This window comes from Ovis canadensis, chromosome 3, assembly GCF_042477335.2.
Source record: "Ovis canadensis isolate MfBH-ARS-UI-01 breed Bighorn chromosome 3, ARS-UI_OviCan_v2, whole genome shotgun sequence".
In the NCBI taxonomy this organism is placed as follows: Eukaryota; Metazoa; Chordata; class Mammalia; order Artiodactyla; family Bovidae; genus Ovis; species Ovis canadensis.
Genome location: NC_091247.1, coordinates 101150984 through 101171337, shown reverse-complemented (window position 1 = coordinate 101171337; position 20354 = coordinate 101150984). Strand labels below are relative to the sequence as shown.

The window sequence follows — 20354 nt, the reverse complement described above, 5'->3', positions numbered from 1 at the left end:
TTTTCCAATGAGTCAACTCTTCTCATGAGGTGGCCAAAGTACTGGAGTTTCAGCTTTAGCATCATTCCTTCCAAAGAAATCCCAGGGTTGATCTCCTTCAGAATGGACTGGTTGGATCTCCTTGCAGTCCAAGGGACTCTCAAGAGTCTTCTCCAACACCACAGTTCAAAACCATCAATTCTTCGGCGCTCAGCCCTCTTCACAGTCCAACTCTCACATCCATACATGACCACAGGAAAAACCATAGCCTTGACTAGATGGACCTTAGTCAGCAAAGTAACATCTCTGCTTTTGAATATGCTATCTAGATTGATCATAACTTTTCTTCCAAGGAGTAAGCGTCTTTTAATTTCATGGCTGCAGTCACCATCTGCAGTGATTTTGGAGCCCCAGAAAATAGTCTGACACTGTTTCCACTGTTTCCCCATCTATTTCCCATGGAGTGATGGGACCGGATGCCATGATCTTCGTTTTCTGAATGTTGAGCTTTAAGCCAACTTTTTCACTCTTCTCTTTCACTTTCATCAAGAGGCTTTTCAGTTCCTCTTCACTTTCTGCCATAAGGGTGGTGTCATCTGCATATCTGAGGTTACTGAGATTTCTCCCGGCAATCTTGACTCCAGCTTGTGTTTCTTCTAGTCCAGCGTTTTTCATGATGTACTCTGCATAGAAGTTAAATAAGCAGGGTGACAATATACAGCCTTGACATACTCCTTTTCCTATTTGGAACCAGTCTGTTGTTCCATGTCCAATTCTAACTGTTGCTTCCTGACCTGCATACAGATTTCTCAAGAGGCAGGTCAGGTGGTCTGGTATTACCATCTCTCTCAGAATTTCCCACAGTTTATTGTGATCCACACAGTCAAAGGCTTTGGCATAGTCAATAAAGCAGAAACAGATGTTTTTTCTGGAACTCTCTCGCTTTTTCCATGATCCAGCGGATGTTGCCAATTTGATCTCTGGTTCCTCTGCCTTTTCTAAAACCAGCTTGAACATCAGGAAGTTCACAGTTCACATATTGCTGAAGCCTGGCTTGGAGAATTTTGAGCATTACTTTACTAGCATGTGAGAAGAGTGCAATCATGCGGTAGTTTGAGCATTCTTTGGCATTGCCTTTCTTTGGGATTGGAATGAAAACTGACCTTTTCCAGTCTTGTGGCCACTGCTGAGTTTTCCAAATTTGCTGGCATATTGAGTGCAGCACTTTCACAGCTTCATCTTTCAGGATTTGAAATCGCTCAACTGGAATGCCATCACCTCTACTAGCTTTGTTCGTAGTGATGCTTTCTAAGGCCCACTTGACTTCACATTCCAAGATGTCTGGCTCTAGATGAGTGATCACACCATCATGATTATCCTGGCCATGAAGATCTTTTTTGTACAGTTCTTCTGTGTATTCTTCCCATCTCTTTAATATTTTCTGCTTCTGTTAGGTCCAGACCATTTCTATCCTTTATCGAGCCCATCTTTGCATGAAATGTTCCCTTGGTATCTCTAATTTTCTTGAAGAGATCTCTAGTCTTTCCCTTTCTGTTCTTTTCCTCTATTTCTTTGCACTGATCGCTGAAGAAGGCTTTCTTATCTCTTCTTGCTATTCTCTGGAACTCTGCATTCAGATGCTTGTATCTTTCCTTTTCTCCCTGGCTTTTCGCTACTCTTCTTTTCACAGCTATTTGTAAGGCTTCCCCAGATAGCCATTTTGCTTTTTTGCATTTCTTTTCCATGGGGATGGTCTTGATCCCCGTCTCCTGTACAATGTCACGAACCTCATTCTATAGTTCATCAGGCACTATATCTATGAGATCTAGGCCCTTAAATCTATTTCTCACTTCCACTGGATAATCATAAGGGATTTGATTTAGGTCATACCTGAATGGTCTAGCGGTTTTCCCTGTTTTCTTCAATTCCAGTCTGAATTTGGTAATAAGGAGTTCATGATCTGAGCCACAGTCAGCTCCTGGTTTTGTTTTTGTTGACTGTATAGAGCTTCTCCATCTTTGGCTGCAAAGAATATAATCAATCTGATTTCGGTGTTGACCATCTGGTGATGTCCATGTGTAGAGTCTTCTCTTGTGTTGTTGGAAGAGGGTGTTTGCTATGACCAGTGCATTATCTTGTCAAAACTCCAGTCTTTGCCCTGCTTCATTCTGCATTCCAAGGCCAAATATGCCCGTTACTCCAGGTGTTTCTTGACTTCCTACTTTTGCATTCTAGTCCCCTATAATGAAAAGGACATCTTTTTTGGGTGTTAGTTCTAAAAGGTCTTGTAGGTCTTCATAGAACCGTTCAACTTCAGCTTCTTCAGCATTACTGGTTGGGGCATAGACTTGGATTACTGTGATATTGAATGGTTTGCCTTGGAAATGAACAGAGATCATTCTGTCATTTTTGAGACTGCATCCAAGTACTGCATTTTGGACTCTTTTCTTGACCATGATGGCTACTCCATTTCTTCTGAGGGATTCCTGCCCGCAGTAGTAGATATAATGGTCATCTAAGTTAAATTCACCCATTTCAGTCCATTTTAGTTCGCTGATTCCTAGAATGTGGATGTTCACTCTTGCCATCTCCTGTTTGACCACTTCCAACTTGCCTTGATTCATAGACCTGACATTCCAGGTTCCTACGCAATATTGCTCTTGTGATATTTTGTATCACAGAGAAAGAGATATTGGAACTTTCCAGCCAAGACACAGAGATTAAAATTATTCCAGAATATATACAAAACTCATTCTTTCACTAACATTGCTTATATTCACCATGTATATTAGGGCTCAACTGCTAGACATGATTATTGTATGATCTTCCTATTTAAACTATAATTTTAAACATATATTTTGACTCACAAATTTATAAAGTTTTTTACTTTGTTTACCTATTTGTTCAGTGCATAAGGCATATTATTCAGTTAATCATCTACCTGGTAATCTAAATTAGTGTTTCTTATCTAGATCCAGTTGGAAACTTGGTCTTTTCAACTGTGCTGGATTATTATGAAGTAGATTGCTACATTAGACTACCCATAAACTGAGAGAAATGTACACTGTCTATAGCTGCCTGATCACAATAGTCTTATTTATTAAGAACATTCCATAAATTTACATTTATTATCTCCAAAGCTGACCCATACAAATACCTTAGACAAGAGAGGTTCATTCTGACAAACTTCACCAGCATCCTGCAGAGCCTGTTCATAGTTCTTCATGGATAAATACAACTCTGCTCATAGCAGCAATAATGAATTATCACCAGGAGCTGAAAGACATCAGGGATGGAAATAAACAAATATGACTGCACTTTAAGAAATCATCTTTAAGTGATTAGAAATACTAAATTAGAAAACAAACATAAAGGTAACCCTTCTTTGTTGGTGGGAATGTAAACTAGAGAATGCAAACAGCCACTATGGAGAACAGTGTGGAGATTCCTTAACAAACCAGGAAGAAAACTACCGTGAAAGTGAAAAGTCTTCAGTCGTGTCCGACTCTTCATGACTCCATGGACTACACAGTCCATGGAATTCTCCAGGCCAGAATACTGGAGTGGGTAGCCTTTCGCTTCTCCAGGGAATCTTCCCAACCCAGGTCTCCCGCATTGCAGGCGGATTCTTTACCAGCTGAGCCACAAGGGAAGCCCAAGAATACTGGAGTGGGTAGCCTATCCCTTCTCCAGCAAATCTTCCCATCCCAGGAATCAAACTAGGGTCTCCTGTGTTGCAGGCAGATTCTTTACCAACTGAGCTATCACAGACAATAAGAAAACTACAGTTCATAAAGACATATGTAAAACCCTGGTGGTCCAGTGGCTAAGACTCCAAGCTCCCAATGCAGGGGGCCCGAGTTCGATCCCTGGCCTGGGAACCAGATCACATGCCACAACTTAAAGAAAAAAAAAAGAGATCCCACATGCTGCAAAGAAGATCGAAGATCCCACAGGCTACAACTAAGACCCAGCCCAAATAAATTTTTTTTAAAAGACACAAGTACTCCAGTGTTCACTGCAGCACTATTTACAATAGCCAGGACATGGACGCAACCTAGATGTCCACTGACAGATGAATGGATAAAGAAGTTGTGGTACAAATATACAATGGAATATTACTCAGCCATAAACAGGAATGGATTTGAGTCAGTTGTAGTGAGGCGGATGAACCTAGAGCCTGTTATACAGAGTAAAGAAAGTCAGAGAAAAACAAATATCATATATTAACACATATATATGGAATCTAGAAAAATAGTACTGATGAACCTATTGACAGAGAAAAAATGGAGATGCAAATGTAGAGAATGGACTTGTGGACAGAGCAGGGAAAAGAGAGGCTAGGAGAAGCTGAGAAAATACCATTGACATATATACAAAAGCATATGAAAAACAACTAACAGGAAGCTGCCGTATAACACAGGGAACCCAGCCTGGCACTGTGTGATGACCTAGAGGGGTGGGATGGAGGCAGGAGGCTCAAGACGGAGGGAATATTTTTATAATTATGACTGGTTTGCACTGATGTATTGCAGAAACCATCACAACATTGTAAAGCAATTGTCCTCCAATTTTAAAAAAAAAGGTAAAATAAATAATTTCTTCCCAAATCATATGTAGAGTTTCGTAGTTTGGTAAGTATATTTTACACAGCTTCTCTCAGGCAATCAGAAACGAGAATGAGGGATATCTCAAAATGCATCAGGAAAACAGACTGCTACACACACAGTAGCTACAACATAATTTCCACTGAGTAAATGCTGAGCCATCTTAATGTTATAACTAGGCACGGAAAAATAAAAGATTTAGAGTAATTTTCTTGAAAGTACACAAGGAAATTTGCGCTTAAAAACATAGCAAAACATAATTTGTTTTTCTATACAACTGACTGGGTGCAGATTCATGACCATAATTGTTCTCATAATATGTTCATGTAAGTGGGAAAAGAAGGAAAAAAAAAATCTTTTCCCTAGAGTCTTCAAACAGAAGAGATCTTGAGAATTACTCATATGCTACTAAGGACCTAAGCCCAGCTGCACAGAAGCCAAGAGAACTAAGGACAGTGTTGAGAAGGCAGGGCACCATGGAAGCACGACACAGCCAGAGCTCCTGAAAGCAGAACCAGTACGGCTATTTCTTCTGCTGCTGGACATGATTCACTCTACCCGTACTCGTGGTAGGATCTCTGAAACAGGGCTGAAGTGTGCCTTTTAGTTGATCGATAAATATTCCGGGCACCTAAGATGTGTTCTCATCTCTCTACTTCACACGTTTTCAGCTTGCTCAAAATCCTTGAGCTTGATTTTTTCTCAAAGTGAGTACTTGGTGCTTTCGAAACCCTACTCTATATCTTCTTAGTTTACACAGTTAACTGGGAAAACACGCATAAAAGAACTCATGCAAAAAGAGAACTGTCTCAAGACATGGTGAGCAGGCACAGCTCATAAATGTGTTATTGCTACAAGTGTATAATATACAGAAGGGTATGACAGGGGCAAAAGGGGGCAGAGGGGAAAGGGACAGCAGGAATGGAAAGCCAAACAAGAAAGAGCTGAATTTTTAAAAAAGACATTGACTAGCTACGACAGAGATCAGCATCTTTTTCTTCTGCAACAGGCCAGGTATTAAATACTTTAGGCTTTGCAGGACAAGCAGTCAACTTGAGGATATGCAGGTATTTATATAATAAGAAAACAAATTTTTAGAACTTATTTGTTGACAAAATTCAAAATATTTTTGTAATATAGGTTCACGGAGTCACAAAGAGTCAGACATGACTGAGCGCGCACGCACACACACACTCACACACACACAATTAGAAAAATGGAATTCTCTTCCAGAAGGTAAAATTTTCTCAATTCAGGTGCAGAGTTAGTGTCCCTTGTCATAAAAGTCAACTGAAAATGTTCACCGCCTGATCTATAATGAAATTTTACATATTCATCTTTGAAAATGCTCACAGGTACTATGCAATATTGATGTCAGTCCACAAATGTGATTTTAAGATATTCTTTTGATGTGGACCATCTTTATAAAGTCTTCACTGAATCTGCTACCATACTGCTTCTATTTTATGTGGTTTTTTTGGCTGCCAAAAAACTACCTGGGTAGTTCCCCCACCAGGTATTGAACCAAGGCCCCTGAGTTGGAAACGTGGAGTCTTAACCATTGGACCACAAGGGAAGTCCCAAACATGTAATTTTTAGTTGAGTATTTCACTGCCTGGAAGGTGTTCATAGAATTCTATTATATTCGTCTCATGATATTAGCCTCTGTAGTCAGTCTACACTGAACATAATTGCAGATTAATCTTTTCACAACCAATATCAGGTTAAAGTGCAAGGGCATATAGTTAAATGCATTTTGAAACACAGAAATCTTTAGACATTTTTGGAAATCTAAAACAAACAAACAAAAAAAAACAGAGAGAGAAAGAAAACGCTGCTGGAAATATATTCTGAGCTTGGGAAATGTACCTACTGCAAATCTATGTGAGAATGGACATTTCCATCTTGTTCCCACTTTGCTACAAGCTGATTCTCTGGAATGCTCTAAACAATCACACCTGATGAAAAAAATAGCTGACTCTTGCATTCTAGTATTTGTACTGTTTCCTTCGATGTTGCAACAACAGTGGTGGTAGTGAACATTTTTCTCTTATTCTTGAGTTTTTTCAAAAAGTGTCTAATGTTTTTAACATGAAGTATGTTTGCTAAAATCTTCCAAAAGAGAATATTTATCAAATTAGGTTAAACTGCCTCTTATTCCTAGTTTCTTACAAGGGCATTATAACATGCGGGCATGTTACATATAACATGGCTCCCCGCTGGTATTACTGGTTTATATAATGTTGAATTACCCTTACATTTCAGGGGTAAGCCTTCCCTCTTGACCTTAACTCTTACTACATAACTGGATTCAAAATACTAAGAAATTTAAAGTTTTGGCATCTATGTACCTACGTAACGTGGTGGTGGTGGTTTAGTCGCTAAGTCGCGTCTGACTCTGCGACCCCAGGGTCTGTAGCCAGCCACACTCCTCCCTCCATGGGGTTCTCCAGGCAAAAATACTGGAGTGGGCTGCCATTTCCTCCTCCAGGGGATATATAACCATCTAAAATGCTAATTACACCCTAACAACACCTAACGGCCTTTGAGAGAGGAGAGAGTTCAGAGTCTGACTGCAGAGCGTAAGAACACCCTTCCTGGGTCCACCCGCTGAATCCCCAAAGCAAACCCGGCCCCGCCGCAAGGTTCTCTTCTGCGCCCTGCCCCAGAGCGTGAGCCATCTGCATTTCCCTGCATGACCACCGAAAACCCTTCACTACACTAAGATAGGGTGAAAAAACAGCCTTGGCCTCACAGAACGGTTCAGCAATGCCACGGAGGTCCTGGAAAAGACGGCCGCGGGTGGACTCGGCCTCTGCTCTTCGCCTCACCACCTGCAGAAAGCAAGGTCTCCCGTCCCGGGCCTGCGGCTCAACAGGCGCCCGCGCCCACTTACCCGGGTCCAGGGCTTGCTGACACCTGGCGAGCGCGGCCTCGGGCTGCCGCTGGCGCTGCAGGTTCCGCGCCTGGCCCGCCAGCCTGCGCGCCCAGCACTCGCCCGGGAAGGACTTCTCCAGCAGGCCGCTCAGCACCACGATGACCCGGCGCGCGGGCCCGGCTCGGCGGAGCGCCCGCACGCGGTGAACCCGCACGGTAGCGTCACCGGCTTGAGCAGCAGCCAACGGCAGCGCGGGCAGCCCAGCAGGTCCCGGGGCGCCTCCCTGGGGGCAAGGCCCGGGCTTTCCCGCAGTTCGCGCGGGCCCAGGGCGCGCGCAGGCTGGCCGTCAGTTCCCCCAGCTCGTCCAGCCGCTGCGTCCCCAGCCGCGCGGCGCCGCGGAACGCGCCCAGGCACTCGGGGAGGCGGCCCGCGCGGGCCAGCGCGTCCCCCGCCCGCAGCCACAGGCCGCGGTCTGGCTACGCCAGGCCGGTCCGCGTCGAGCAGAAGAGCTCGGCCGCCGTGTCGTACTCGCCCGCGCGGAAAGCCTCGTCGCCCTTGTCCACCGCCGTGCCGGCGGCTCCCCGCAGTCGCCGCCGCGACAGGGTGGCGGGACCGGCTCGGGGCTCAGGCCGCACTTGCACCCTCGGCGGCGGGCGCAGGGTAAGCCCGGCACAACCGGCTTCGGGCAGCTGAGACAGCCCCGCCCTGTGCAGGCCCGCCCACCACCCGACCCGCAGCGCCGGCGGCTCCCGCAGACCCTCCTCTCCTCGCCCCGGGCGACCCCGCGCGCGTCTACGTGCGCGCTCGTCTGCGTCTGCACGCGCCCCCCGCCCGCACGTTCTCTGCACGCCTTCCGCGACGTCTAGGGCCCGCAGCCGCCTCCGCTGTTGGAACAGGTGCCCTCAGCCCGCCCGACGCTCAGAGGCGCTCAGCTCCGCGCGCTGAGTGCCACCCTATCTCCAAGGCCTGGCCAAGACCACCACCTGCGGCTGTGGTTAAAAAGAGAACAGATAAGTACCAAGGGTGTAAGGTGTAACATGATTACTATGGCTAATGCGGCCGTACCATGCACAGGAAAGCTGTTGAGAGCAAATCCAAGAGTTCTTATCACAAGCAGAAAATTTGTTTTCCCCTTCTTTTCTTTCCTTTCTTTCTATCGCATCTATAGGAAAAGATGGAGAAGGGAATGGTAACCCACTCCAGTATTCTTGCCCAGAAAATGCAAGGAAAGGCCTAGCAGGCTGCAATCCATGGGGTCACAGAGTCGGACACGACTGAGGGGACTCTGACCGCACACAAGATCACATTCTGTTTGAGAGGAACTTAAGGCATCACAGTGGATGCTGCCAATTAGGAGAGGTCACTCAGGTTACACAGCATGAACATAGCCGAGGTCAATGGGCTTGACCCCTCCACATAATCTGGGTGGAGCACTAGTTGAGCACCCTAGGCCAGATGGGTCATGATGGGTTCCTAAGAAGCCCACCTTCAAGACCATTCTATTGAGTTCCATCACCTCTGCATTGTTTGGGGACCACATGTAGTGGATTATCTATTGATAATGATCAATACATAATTGAGGCTCCAAAGGATCTCTGCTGGTGAGTGCTCATGGCTAGTTCCAGCTCCTCCCAGAACAGCCTGGGCTGGCTGGGCTTTAGGTCTCACCCCCACCCCCATTCTAATGAACTACTGCCTAATTATGAGCCTAATTAAGCTCTCCTACTGGGAATCAGCGCCTCTGATCCAGGCTCCTGTTGCACTGGATACAGTTAGTGTCCCTAGATGATCAGGGCTGACTCGGGTTTTCACCGTGTGTGGTTATCTGTAAACTGGCCTCCAGTCAGTCGCCTGGATAATGGGGAGTAGACTGTGCTGTGGGGCAGGGGGCACAGCTCCCAGACATTGCTGCTCTAAAGATGCTCTGCCAGCCAGCGGCACTGACATCACCTGGAGTTGATTAGAAAGGAGAAATCTGGGGCCCCACTCAGAATAGGCCCTCTAACAAGCTGCAGGCTATAGGAGACACACTGCCCAAGACCCAGCTGTACCCCTCAGAGAGTGGGGGAGGGGGAGCCACCTTCAGGCATTTACCTCCTCTGGAGTGAAAAGGAGACCAAGTGAGCAGCAACCAAACTGGAGGAGTGAAGGGGAATATAGGGACCTGATACTACCTGATAGACTGCTCCCAGCCCTTGATGGACACTGAGTATATTGTTGTTTAGTTGCTCAGTCATATCCAACCCTTTGCAAACCCATGGACTGCAGCCTGCGATGCTCCTCTGTCCATGGGATTTCCCAGGCAAGAATACTGGAGTGGATTGCCATTTTTTTTTTTCCAGGGGATCTTCCTGACCCAGATCTCGAACCTACAGCTCCTGCACTGGCAGGCAGATTTTTTACCACTGAGCCACCTGGGAAGCCTGGGCACTGAGGATGCTTGTTCCTTATTTTCACAATTATATTCACACTACCATTATACTGAGAAAACATCAGTTCAGTCGCTCAGTCGTGTCCGACTCTTTGCGACCCCATGAATCGCGCAACGCCAGGCCTCCCTGTCCATCACCAACTCCCGGAGTTCACTCAGACTCGCGTCCATCGAGTCAGTGATGCCATCCAGCCATCTCATCCTCTACCGCCCTTCTCCGCCTGCCCCCAATCCCTCCCAGCATCAGAGTCTTTTCCAATGAGTCAACTCTTTGCATGAGGTGGCCAAAGTACTGGAGCTTCAGCTTTAGCATCATTCTTTCCAAAGAAATCCCAGGGTTGATCTCCTTCAGAATGGACTGGTTGGATCTCCTTGCAGTCCAAGGGACTCTCAAGAGTCTTCTCCAACACCATACTTCAAAAGCATCAATTCTTTGGCGCTCAGCCTTCTTCACAGTCCAACTCTCACATCCATACATGACCACAGGAAAAACCATAGCCTTGACTAGATGGTCCTTTGTTGGCAAAGTAATGTCTCTGCTTTTGAATATGCCATCTAGGTTGGTCATAACTTTTCTTCCAAGGAGTAAGCATCTTTTAATTTCATGGCTGCAGTCACCATCAGCAGTGATTCTGGAGCCCAAAGTCTGACACTGTTTCCACAATTTCCCCATCTATTTCCCATGAAGTGATGGGACTGGATGCCATGATCTTCATTTTCTGAATGTTGAGCTTTAAGCCAACTTTTTCACTCTCCTCTTTTACTTTCATTGAGAGGCTTTTTAGTTCTTCACTTTCTGCCATAAGGGTGGTGTCATCTGCATATCTGAGGTTACTGAGATTTCTCCCGGCAATCTTGACTCCAGCTTGTGTTTCTTCCAGTCCAGCGTTTTTCATGATGTACTCTGCATAGAAGTTAAATACGCAGGGTGACAATATACAGCCTTGACGCACTTCTTTTCCTATTTGGAACCAGTCTGTTGTTCCATGTCCAGTTCTAACTGTTGCTTCCTGACCTGCATACAGATTTCTCAAGAGACAGGTCAGGTGGTCTGGCAGTCCCATCTCTCTCAGAATTTTCCACAGTTTATTGTGATCCACACAGTCAAAGGCTTTGGCATAGTCAGTAAAGCAGAAATAGATGTTTTTCTGGAACTCTCTTGCTTTTTCCATGATCCAGCGGATGTTGGCAATTTGATCTCTGGTTCCTCTGCCTTTTCTAAAACCAGCTTGAACATCAGGAAGTTCACAGTTCACGTATTGCTGAAGCCTCACTTGCTAAAGCCTCACATTACTTTACTAGCATGTGAGATGACTGCAATTGTGCGGTAGTTTGAGCATTCTTTGGCATTGCCTTTCTTTGGGATTGGGATGAAAACTGACCTTTTCCAGTCCTGTGGCCCCTGCTGAGTTTTCCAAATTTGCTGGCATATTGAGTGCAGCACTTTCACAGCTTCATCTTTCAGGATTTGAAATCGCTCAACTGGAATTCCATCACCTCCACTAGCTTTGTTCATAGTGATGCTTTCTAAGGCCCACTTGACTTCATATTACAGGATGTCTGGCTCTAGATGAGTGATCACACCATCATGATTATCCTGGTTGTGAAGATCTTTTTTGTACAGTTCTTCTGTGTATTCTTGCCATCTCTTCTTAATATCTTCTGCTTCTGTTAGATCCAGACCATTTCTGTCCTTTATCGAGCCCATCTTTGCATGAAATGTTCCCTTGGTATCTCTAATTTTCTTGAAGAGATCTCTAGTCTTTCCCATTCTGTTCTTTTCCTCTATTTCTTTGCACTGATCGCTGAAGAAGGCTTTCTTATCTCTCCTTGCTATTCTCTGGAACTCTGCATTCAGATGCTTATATCTTTCCTTTTCTCCTTTGCTTTTTGCTTCTCTTCTTTTCACAGCTATTTCTAAGGCCTCCCCAGACAGCCATTTTGCTTTTTTGCATTTCTTTTCCATGGGGATGGTCTTGATCCCTGTCTCCTGTACAATGTCATGAACCTCATTCCATAGTTCATCAGGCACTCTATCTATCAGATCTAGGCTCTTAAATCTATTTCTCACTTCCACTGTATGATCATAAGGGATTTGATTTAGGTCATACCTGAATGGTCTAGTGGTTTTCCCTACTTTCTTCAATTTGAGTCTGAATTTGGTAATAAGGAGTTCATGGTCTGGGCCACAGTCAGCTCCTGGTCTTGTTTTTGCTGACTGTATAGAGTTTCTCCATCTTTGGCTGCAAAGAATATAATCAATCTGATTTCGGTGTTGACCAAAACATGGTAATGTTCAAATAAGTGTTGTTCAGTCTGACTCTTTGCGACCCCATGGGACTACATCACTCCAGGCTTCCCTGTCCTTCACCAACTCGGGGAGCTTGCTCAAACTCATGTCCATTGAGTCTGTGATGCCATCCAAACAGCTCGCCCTCTGTCATTCCCTTCTCCTGCCCTCAATCTTTCCCAGCATCAGGGTCTTTTCTAAGGAGTCAGCTCTTTACATCAGGTGGCCAAAGTATCGGAGCTTCAGCTTCAGCATCAGTCCTTCCAATGAATATTCAGGGTTAATTTCCTTTAGGATTGACTGGTTGCATCTCCTTGCAGTCCAAGAGATTTTCAGGCATCTTCTCCAACACCACAGTTTAAAAGCATCAATTCTTCGGTGCTCAGCCTTCTTTATGGTCCAACTTTCACATGCATACCTGACTACTAGAAAAGCCATAGCTTTGACTATACTGACCTTTGTTGGCAAAGTAATGCCTCTGCTTTTTAATATGCTGTCATAGCTTTTCTTCCAAGGAGCAAGCATCATTTAGTTTCATGACTGCAGTCACCACCTGCAGTGATTTTGGTGCCCAGGAAAATAAAGGCTGTCACTGTTTCCCCATCTATTTTCCATGAAGTGACGGGACCGGATGCCATGATCTTAGTTTTTTCAATGTTGAGTTTTAAGCCAGCTTTTTCACTCTCCTCTTTCACCTTCATCAAGAGGCTCTTTAGTTCCTCTTCGCTTTCTGTCATAAGGGTGGTGTCATCTACATATCTGAGGTTATTGGTGTTTCTCCCTGCAATCTTGATTCCAGCTCAAATGAGTAGGACTCTCTAAGCACTGGAGCTAAATGATGGATGAGGGATTCCTTTAGGATGGTGAAGTGAAAACGTAGGAGACATCAATGTTCCTGAATCCTATATAATGGCCATGGGCAGACAATTTTTAAACATCAGGCAAGATACTACAGGATTCATGGAGATAAAAATAAACCATGGGAAACGTTCCAGCCATCTGTGGCACAGATGCACAGTGAGCAGCAATGGTGTGCCTTTCTGCAGAAAATGACCATCAGTCCTTTCTTGAAACTTCTTGCTGAAACTTGTTGCTGAAAGCGGAAACAAGCCATCATTAGTGTTAATGGAGTTACTGGCTGACAGGTAATGAGCTATTGATCGGATAAAAGCTCTGTGGCCTTTTTCCTCCTTGGAACTCCCTGATCCTGAGTGGGTGCAGGATTCCAATGGAAATTTCTCTCAACAAGTCCTTTCCAGTAAGACCCAATAAATCTTCACAAGTTGTCCTCAAATATATAACTTAGTTTCATATATCATCTAACTATGGTTTCCACTGTCCAGAAACATCTGGTGAAAAGACAAGCAAGTAGGCTAAAAAGAAACTTAAGACATAAAGCCATTCTACCCATTCTGCATTATCTGTTCTCACAGCTAATTTCTTAGGTTCCCTCACTATATACCTTCCTGTTCTTCACTCTCGGCTGTGAAAGATTTTACCCACCAAGGTCTCCCCAGTGACTATGTTCACATGTGGGTTCCAACCTACATTTCTGATGATGTTTTCCATCTATACAGCAAAGGCAGAAACAAGATGCCTTGACTTCCCTGCACAGGACAATTATCTCAGGCGCTATGGGTTGAAGCTTGTCAGTGAAGTATGTACATATAACAGGGGATGTTTTTCCAGTAGTCATATATGTATGTGAGAGTCAGACCATAAAGAAGGCTGAGCGCCAAAGAATTGATGCCTTCATCAGTTGTGGTGCTGGAAAAGACTCCTGAGAGTTCCTTGGACTGTAAGGAGATCCAACCAATCAATCCTAAGGAAAATCAACCCTGAGTATTCATTGGAAGGACTAATGCTGAAGCTGAAGCTCCAGTACTTTGGCCACCTGATGCAAAGAGTTGACTCATTGGAAAAGACTTTGATGCTGGGAAAGATTGAAGGCAGGAGGAGAAGGGGACGGCAGAGGACAAGATAGTCAGATAGCATCACTGACTTAACGGACGTGAATTTGAGCAAACTCCAGGAGACAGAAGAGGGCAGAGGGGCCTGGCGTACTGCAGGCCATGGGGTTGCAGAGAGTCGGACACAATTTAGCGGCAAAAACAATGAAAATTTCTGGTCAGTCCCAGTGAGGTAGCTTCTGTCTCCCATAGGTAGCTTACCTAAGCCCGAAATAATCCACTTTCCCTCCATCTGCTTATTACAGCCTTCCATTTTATACAGCTTCTCAAAGCTCCTCTCTGCTTGCTAGAAGGAATGCTGCCCAGTTCATGAATCATTTAATAAAACCAGTTAGACCTTTAAATTTTACTGTTAAATTGTTAACTATGTGTGTACAGACAGACACACACACATGCACACACACGTCTGTCACACCCAAAGTTTTTCCTGCATGTCTTGATTTTACTGTTTGCAGAATATTAAGCAGGAAAAACTTTCTGCAGAATAATTGACCTGCAAGTTCAAGCAGTTGTGGAATAGAAACCTGATCATGAAAACATTATACTCTTGGGTTTTGTTGATGCAGGAAGGAAATAGGGAAGATTTCTTCTTCTGCAGTTCCCACCAAAGCACCGAGGAGTGTTTAAGGTCCAGGTGGGCTGAGTCCTCCGTGGTACACGGTGGCTGGTGAGGACAGCCCCTAGCAAAGAGAACAGCTGCCTTGGGCTCACAGCAGGTCCCCATTCCCTTTGGAACTAGAGAGTTAGCTGGAGTTGCTGCCACTATCACTGAGGCAAGTTTCAAGAAAATTGGGTGACATCGTACAAAGACCAGAGCATCCCCGATGGCTCATCGAGTAAAGAATCTGCCTGCAATGCAGGAGATGCAGGTTCGATCCCTGAGTTGGGAAGATCTCCTGGAGGAGGAAATGGAAACCCACTCCAGTATTCTTGCCTGGGAAATCCTGTGGACAGAGGAGCCTGGCAGGTTAATGTCGTAAGGGTCACAAAGAGTCAGACACGACTGAGCGACTAACACATACACACACTCATACAAAGACTGAAGCAAGAGGTCCTGGTCTTTTACTAAGAATTATCTTCTGCGAGAAAAGCTTTCTGTTTTAGAGCTTATGACTTAATAAATTAATAGACAAAATTTCCATTTCTATGGCTCAGAGACTTTTGGCAATCTCTCTGTAGACTTTGTTTGATTTCCTATCTTTTACCTGCTCTTCTGCAGAGAAAAATCTGACTACGTACATCCTGGACCTAATTTCAGAGTAGTGTTTTCTAACCATCCTTACTGTAGCTTCTAAGCCTACCTTAGTGAGTTTTCCTGTCTACATAAAGGGAACCTGGGTTTAGCGGGTGCTAGAAGAGACAGTGCCCGCCCCACCCCCCCTGGAGGAAGATGGTGAACAAAGCTGGCAGAGAAACTGATGACCAGAAGGCTTACGATGACCCAAGGCACCTTTGATGTCCCAGTGTAAACTGGATATTCTCATCATCCTCAAGTCATGGGATGTGAAGGGTGGCAAGGAGGAAAGGTGAAAAGGAGAAAAGCAGCAGCTTAGTTCATGACTGGCGGCCTGCTGAATGCTGGGAGCTGGGGATGAGGGAGGTTCCATGCTGCTGCAGTGGTGCGGCGTGTACAGCAGATGGGCAGCCACGGGGGTCAGCGAGCATCCCTGTAGAAAAACGCCACGCTCAGAACGACCCGGCCAGGTCTCGAGGCAACATTCACTGAGTATTTGTTCAGGCTCAGGATCTATGGTGATAAATGCCAACACTTCCTGCTCATGAGGGGCACACGATCTTGGGGATGCGGGTCGGGGTGGGGGGCGAGTAGTAGGAGGTGAAGGAGAGTGGGACACACGAGGATACAGTTCCATGTACAACATTCTTTCCTATAACAGATCACTGACCTGAGCCATACTTCCTTGCATTGGGAGGAGTTAGGTTTATTTAGTCCAATATTCTGTTGGCGGTCCTAGCAAGCCCTCAAGGACTTGCAGGAGAAGGAGGCCTCGTTTATCTCCTTTGACATAAATGTTGGAGATGCATGGAGGCTGTTTTTCCTAGCAGCTGAACTTGGCTCTTTAAGTAATTCACTGACGGCTTGTGCTGTGGGAAGAGGACACGCAATTCAAGGTGAAGAATGAGGGTTCGCTAGATCCTCACTAGTTGTATGATCTTTGTACTTGGAGTGGGTTTACTGCACACAACGTGTACCTGGGCCTGTGTGTTTTTTTTTTTAATCCACTCTGTATTTTAATTAGTGTATTTTGACCATTCACATTTTTTTCCTTTTTAAAAATTTTAATTGCAGGATAACTGCTTTACAACATTGCTGCTTTCTGCCATACAGCAATGTGAATCAGCCACGGGTACATGTATGTCCCCTCCTTCTCGGATCTCTGTTACACTGGGTTTCCGGCATTTCCTTTTGATTTTTCTGTTTCTGTCTCTCTGCTCTTACTGCTCATCTGTTCTTACATGATGTCTACTTTTTCCTTTAGAGCTCTCCACATATTAATCAGTTATATTAAATTCTCTGCCTGATAATTCCAACATTTGTGTTATACTGGAGTCTGGTTCTGATGCGCTTCATATTATTTTTTTATCTTTTAGCATGTCTTGAAATTTTTTTTGTTAAAAACCAGACATAGCAGGTAATAGGAGCTGAGGTAAAGGCCTTTTGTGTTATGTTAACTGTGGAGGGGCTGGGCTGTTTAAGGTTTGTTGCAGCCACAACCTCTCCACATTGCAGTCAGAGAAGGCAATGGCACCCCACTCCAGTACCCTTGCCTGGAAAATCCCATGGACGGAGGAGCCTAGTGGGCTGCAGTCCACGGGGTCAAGAAGAGTCAGACACGACTGAGCAACTTCACTTTGACTTTTCACTTTCATGCATTGGAGAAGGACACGACTGAAGCGACTCAGCAGCAGCAGCAGCAGCCACAGGTGCCTGTCTTCTAATTAGTGTATTTTGACCATGTTTTCCCCTTTCAAATTTTGGTTTTAACTGGAGAATAACTGCTTTTAATTCATCAGCCGGAGACGCTCCAGCTTCCTCGTGTCCTTGTTGCTGCCCACTCTGTCGTCTCTGGGCTTCCCAAGTGACTCCTCCGTATAGAGCCCGCGCTTGCAACTCTTTCAGCTCTAACTCACTGCCATTATACTTGATTTCTGGTGATGTGGTGGCTAGGTGTTGGGGAGGGGCAGCATTCTATAATTGTATGATTAAATCTCTCAGTGGGCCCATGTCTCTGGGCTGTGACCTGTTTTTCACCCTTGAGGTGAGACAGAAAGGCTTGAGGGGTAAATGCCTGTCTCCCATGCCTCTAGTAAAATCTTCCTCTGTAGACAGTAGCCCATGTTATGGAGGATATTCTGGGCATATTTCAAAATGGTTTCCTTTTGCATCTACCTGAAGACCCAGGAGATTTTTCTTGACTTTTCATGGTAACGAGGTCTGGTAGCTCACAGTCAACGTCCAGCAACTTGTCAGAATTATAAGTGATCCTGCTGGTTCATGGATGGCATTTTTGAAATATGCCCAGACCATCCTCTATAACTTAAGGGATTCCCTTGTGGCTCAGAGGGTAAAAGAGTCTGCCCACAATGCGGGAGACCTGAGTTCAATCCCTGGATTGGGAAGATCCCCTGAAGAAAATGGCACCCCACTCCAGTGTTCTTGCCTGGAGAATCCCATGGACGGAAGAGCCTGGTGGGCTACAGTCCTGGGGTCGCAAAGAGTCAGACACACTGAGCAACTTCACTCTCACTGAGGAAAACGGCACCCCACTCCAGTATTCTTGCCTGGAGAATCCCATGGACGGAGGAGCCTGGCGGGCTACAGTCCATGGGGTTGCAAAGTCGGACACACTGAGCAACTTCACTCTCACTGAGGAAAATGGCACCCCACTCCAGTATTCTTGCCTGAAGAATCCCATGGACGGAGGAGCCTGGCAGGCTACAGTCCATGGGGTCGCAGAGTCCACACACTGAGCGCCTTCCCTCTCACTGCTTCACGGCTCTGGTGGCTCTGCTACAGGTAAGCTGGCCTCTGCTGAGATTCTGTGTTCACCCATTTCTCAATTCTCTGATGAGTATAAGGTGTTGGTTTTCAGTGTTTTTGTTAACAATAGGAATGACAACTTCCAGGCTTTTCACACATTGGACCTGAAACCAGAAGTCTAGCTGTATAACCTTGAGCAAGTTAATTCCTTTGAAGTCATTTCTCCCTTTATGATACGGTGATTGTAAGCCCTTTAGGCCTATTTCATGACATTATTTAAATCAGATAGTAAAGCACTCTACTTCCATAAGGATTATCATCAATTTATCGACGTTCACTGCAAATTTGTGGAGTTGTCACCAGGAAATGTCCATCAAACTTGGAACTGCATTTCCCAGTTCTGGTGAAACTGCTTGGATGCTGTGAAAGACAAGTGTCCCAGTTCCATGACTGGTTCATGATGATGCCCCCAGTGGTCCTCCTACTCTTCTCCTGGAAGCAGAGGAACATGTGACCTTTGGGCATAATGGAACCACAAGAAGGAAAACTCCCTGCTTATGAGGAACAGACCATTGGGTTATTGTGTGTGCCAGAAATAATCACATTATTGTCTTCAGACACTGCAACTTTGGTTTTTGTTAGGACAGCTGATGTTACCCTAGTTAATAAACAGTCATCCTGCTATTGGGGCTGCAGTTATTTTGTGCTAAGTTGCTTCAGTTCTGTCCGACTCTCTGCAACCCTACAGACTGTAGCCCACCAGGCTCCTCTGTCCATGGGATTCTCCAGGCTAGAATACTGGAGTGGGTTGCCATGCCCTCTTCCAGGGGATCTTCTCGACATGGGGATCTTCTGGACCCAGGGATCGAACCCATGTCTCCTGAGTCTCCTGCATTGGCAAGTGGATTCTTTACCACTGAGTTACCTGGGAAACCCTTTCATTTTTAGGCTGAACTAATACGGGGCTGCAGTCACAAAAACCTAGACTATGTGTTTTTCATCATATTAAGTGTTCAGGAGCTGGGTGGCTGAAAAAATAGATATGGTAGTCTGGAAAGATTGAGACTCATGCAGCGCTGAAGCGCGGTATTCAGTGAAGTTGCCTGTGGAGAACACAGAGACTGCTGGGGAAAGTGGAGGGAAAGGGGGAAACGGGCATGCGTACTAACTATTCCTCTCTCTATTTCCCAAGCAGAGAGAGAGGTGGGGAGGGAGGAGTGGCTAGTTGAAATTGGCAAGCACAAATGAAAAGTGCAGAATTTTCTTGATGTCATAAAAACTGAGTGTATAGATTCCAAGCAATAGGGTGTAAGACTGAAGAAGGCTCTGTGCAAAGGCCCATTAAGACTTACCAGGTGAACTGACTCGGCCTTGAGGACAGTACAGATTGTGAATATGATGTTGCTGTCCAAGTCTTGGTTTAGACAGTTTCAAGGTAACTGCTATTAACCAGACAGAGAGACTGGCTTGAAGGCGAAGAAACAAACATATTTTTCCTCCTGTGTACCAGCCACCCCTTCCCAGCCTCTCCTCCTGTGAGGAGAGGGTTCTGCTTAGCTCTGGAACCCCACAACCCTGGGGCAGGGCTTGGCATGTCCAAGGGGCTTAGAAAATGTCCTGTGAAATACATATTTTATGGCAAAACAAGAAAAATTTAAACATAAAACATTTTCTCTGCCATCATCTCTTCCCTCCGCTCTGCACTGGGCATTGACCACACCTCCCCATTTGCAAAAATACCTGCTCAGCCATAAAGAGCAACTTTCTCCCAGCTTCATCAAGAATGTTATCCTTAAAAAGAGAACATGCCTTCTTAATCTTGCCAGGGGTCACGACGATCCACCACTTTGTACCTGAAGATCTGGATTGTGTAAACTGTCAATAATACATCATTTAATGTGCAACCCTCTGTCTCAAAAACATAACTGTGCTTTGACTTCTAACACGGGGAACAGCTCTGGGAGCTTTTTGAGAGGTTCCCAGGTTATGTCTGATTCCCTGGTGGCTCAGTAGTAAAGAAGCTGCCCTCGATCGGGAAGATCCCCTGGAGAAGGAAATGGCAACCCACTCCAGTATTCTTGCCTGAGAAATCCCATGGACAGAGGAACCTGGCAGGCTGGTACATGGGGTTGCAGAAGAGTCAGACACGCCTTAGCAACTAAACAATCATTCTGTGCATCAGGCGTGAGATGATTCCAA

The 20354-nt window shown here is 45.4% G+C and overlaps 1 protein-coding gene and 1 long non-coding RNA gene across 2 annotated transcripts in view; both read right to left on the bottom strand.

The window, feature by feature from the left end:
• Positions 1–9004, bottom strand: part of LONRF2 (LON peptidase N-terminal domain and ring finger 2) — a 67701-nt gene extending 58697 nt beyond the window's left edge. The window contains 6 exon segments of the mRNA XM_069581933.1: positions 3137–3255; positions 7483–7635; positions 7638–7799; positions 7802–8026; positions 8029–8326; positions 8951–9004. Coding sequence (XP_069438034.1) covers positions 3137–3255; positions 7483–7635; positions 7638–7799; positions 7802–8026; positions 8029–8326; positions 8951–9004 — 1011 coding nt within the window.
• Positions 9005–15605: 6601 nt separating this feature from the next.
• Positions 15606–20016, bottom strand: LOC138435665 (uncharacterized). Its single transcript, XR_011255173.1, has 3 exons — positions 19896–20016; positions 19508–19597; positions 15606–15822 (listed from the first exon to the last, which is right to left on the bottom strand). It is a non-coding gene; the product is annotated as an uncharacterized lncRNA (long non-coding RNA).
• Between the last annotated feature and the right edge of the window lie 338 nt (positions 20017–20354).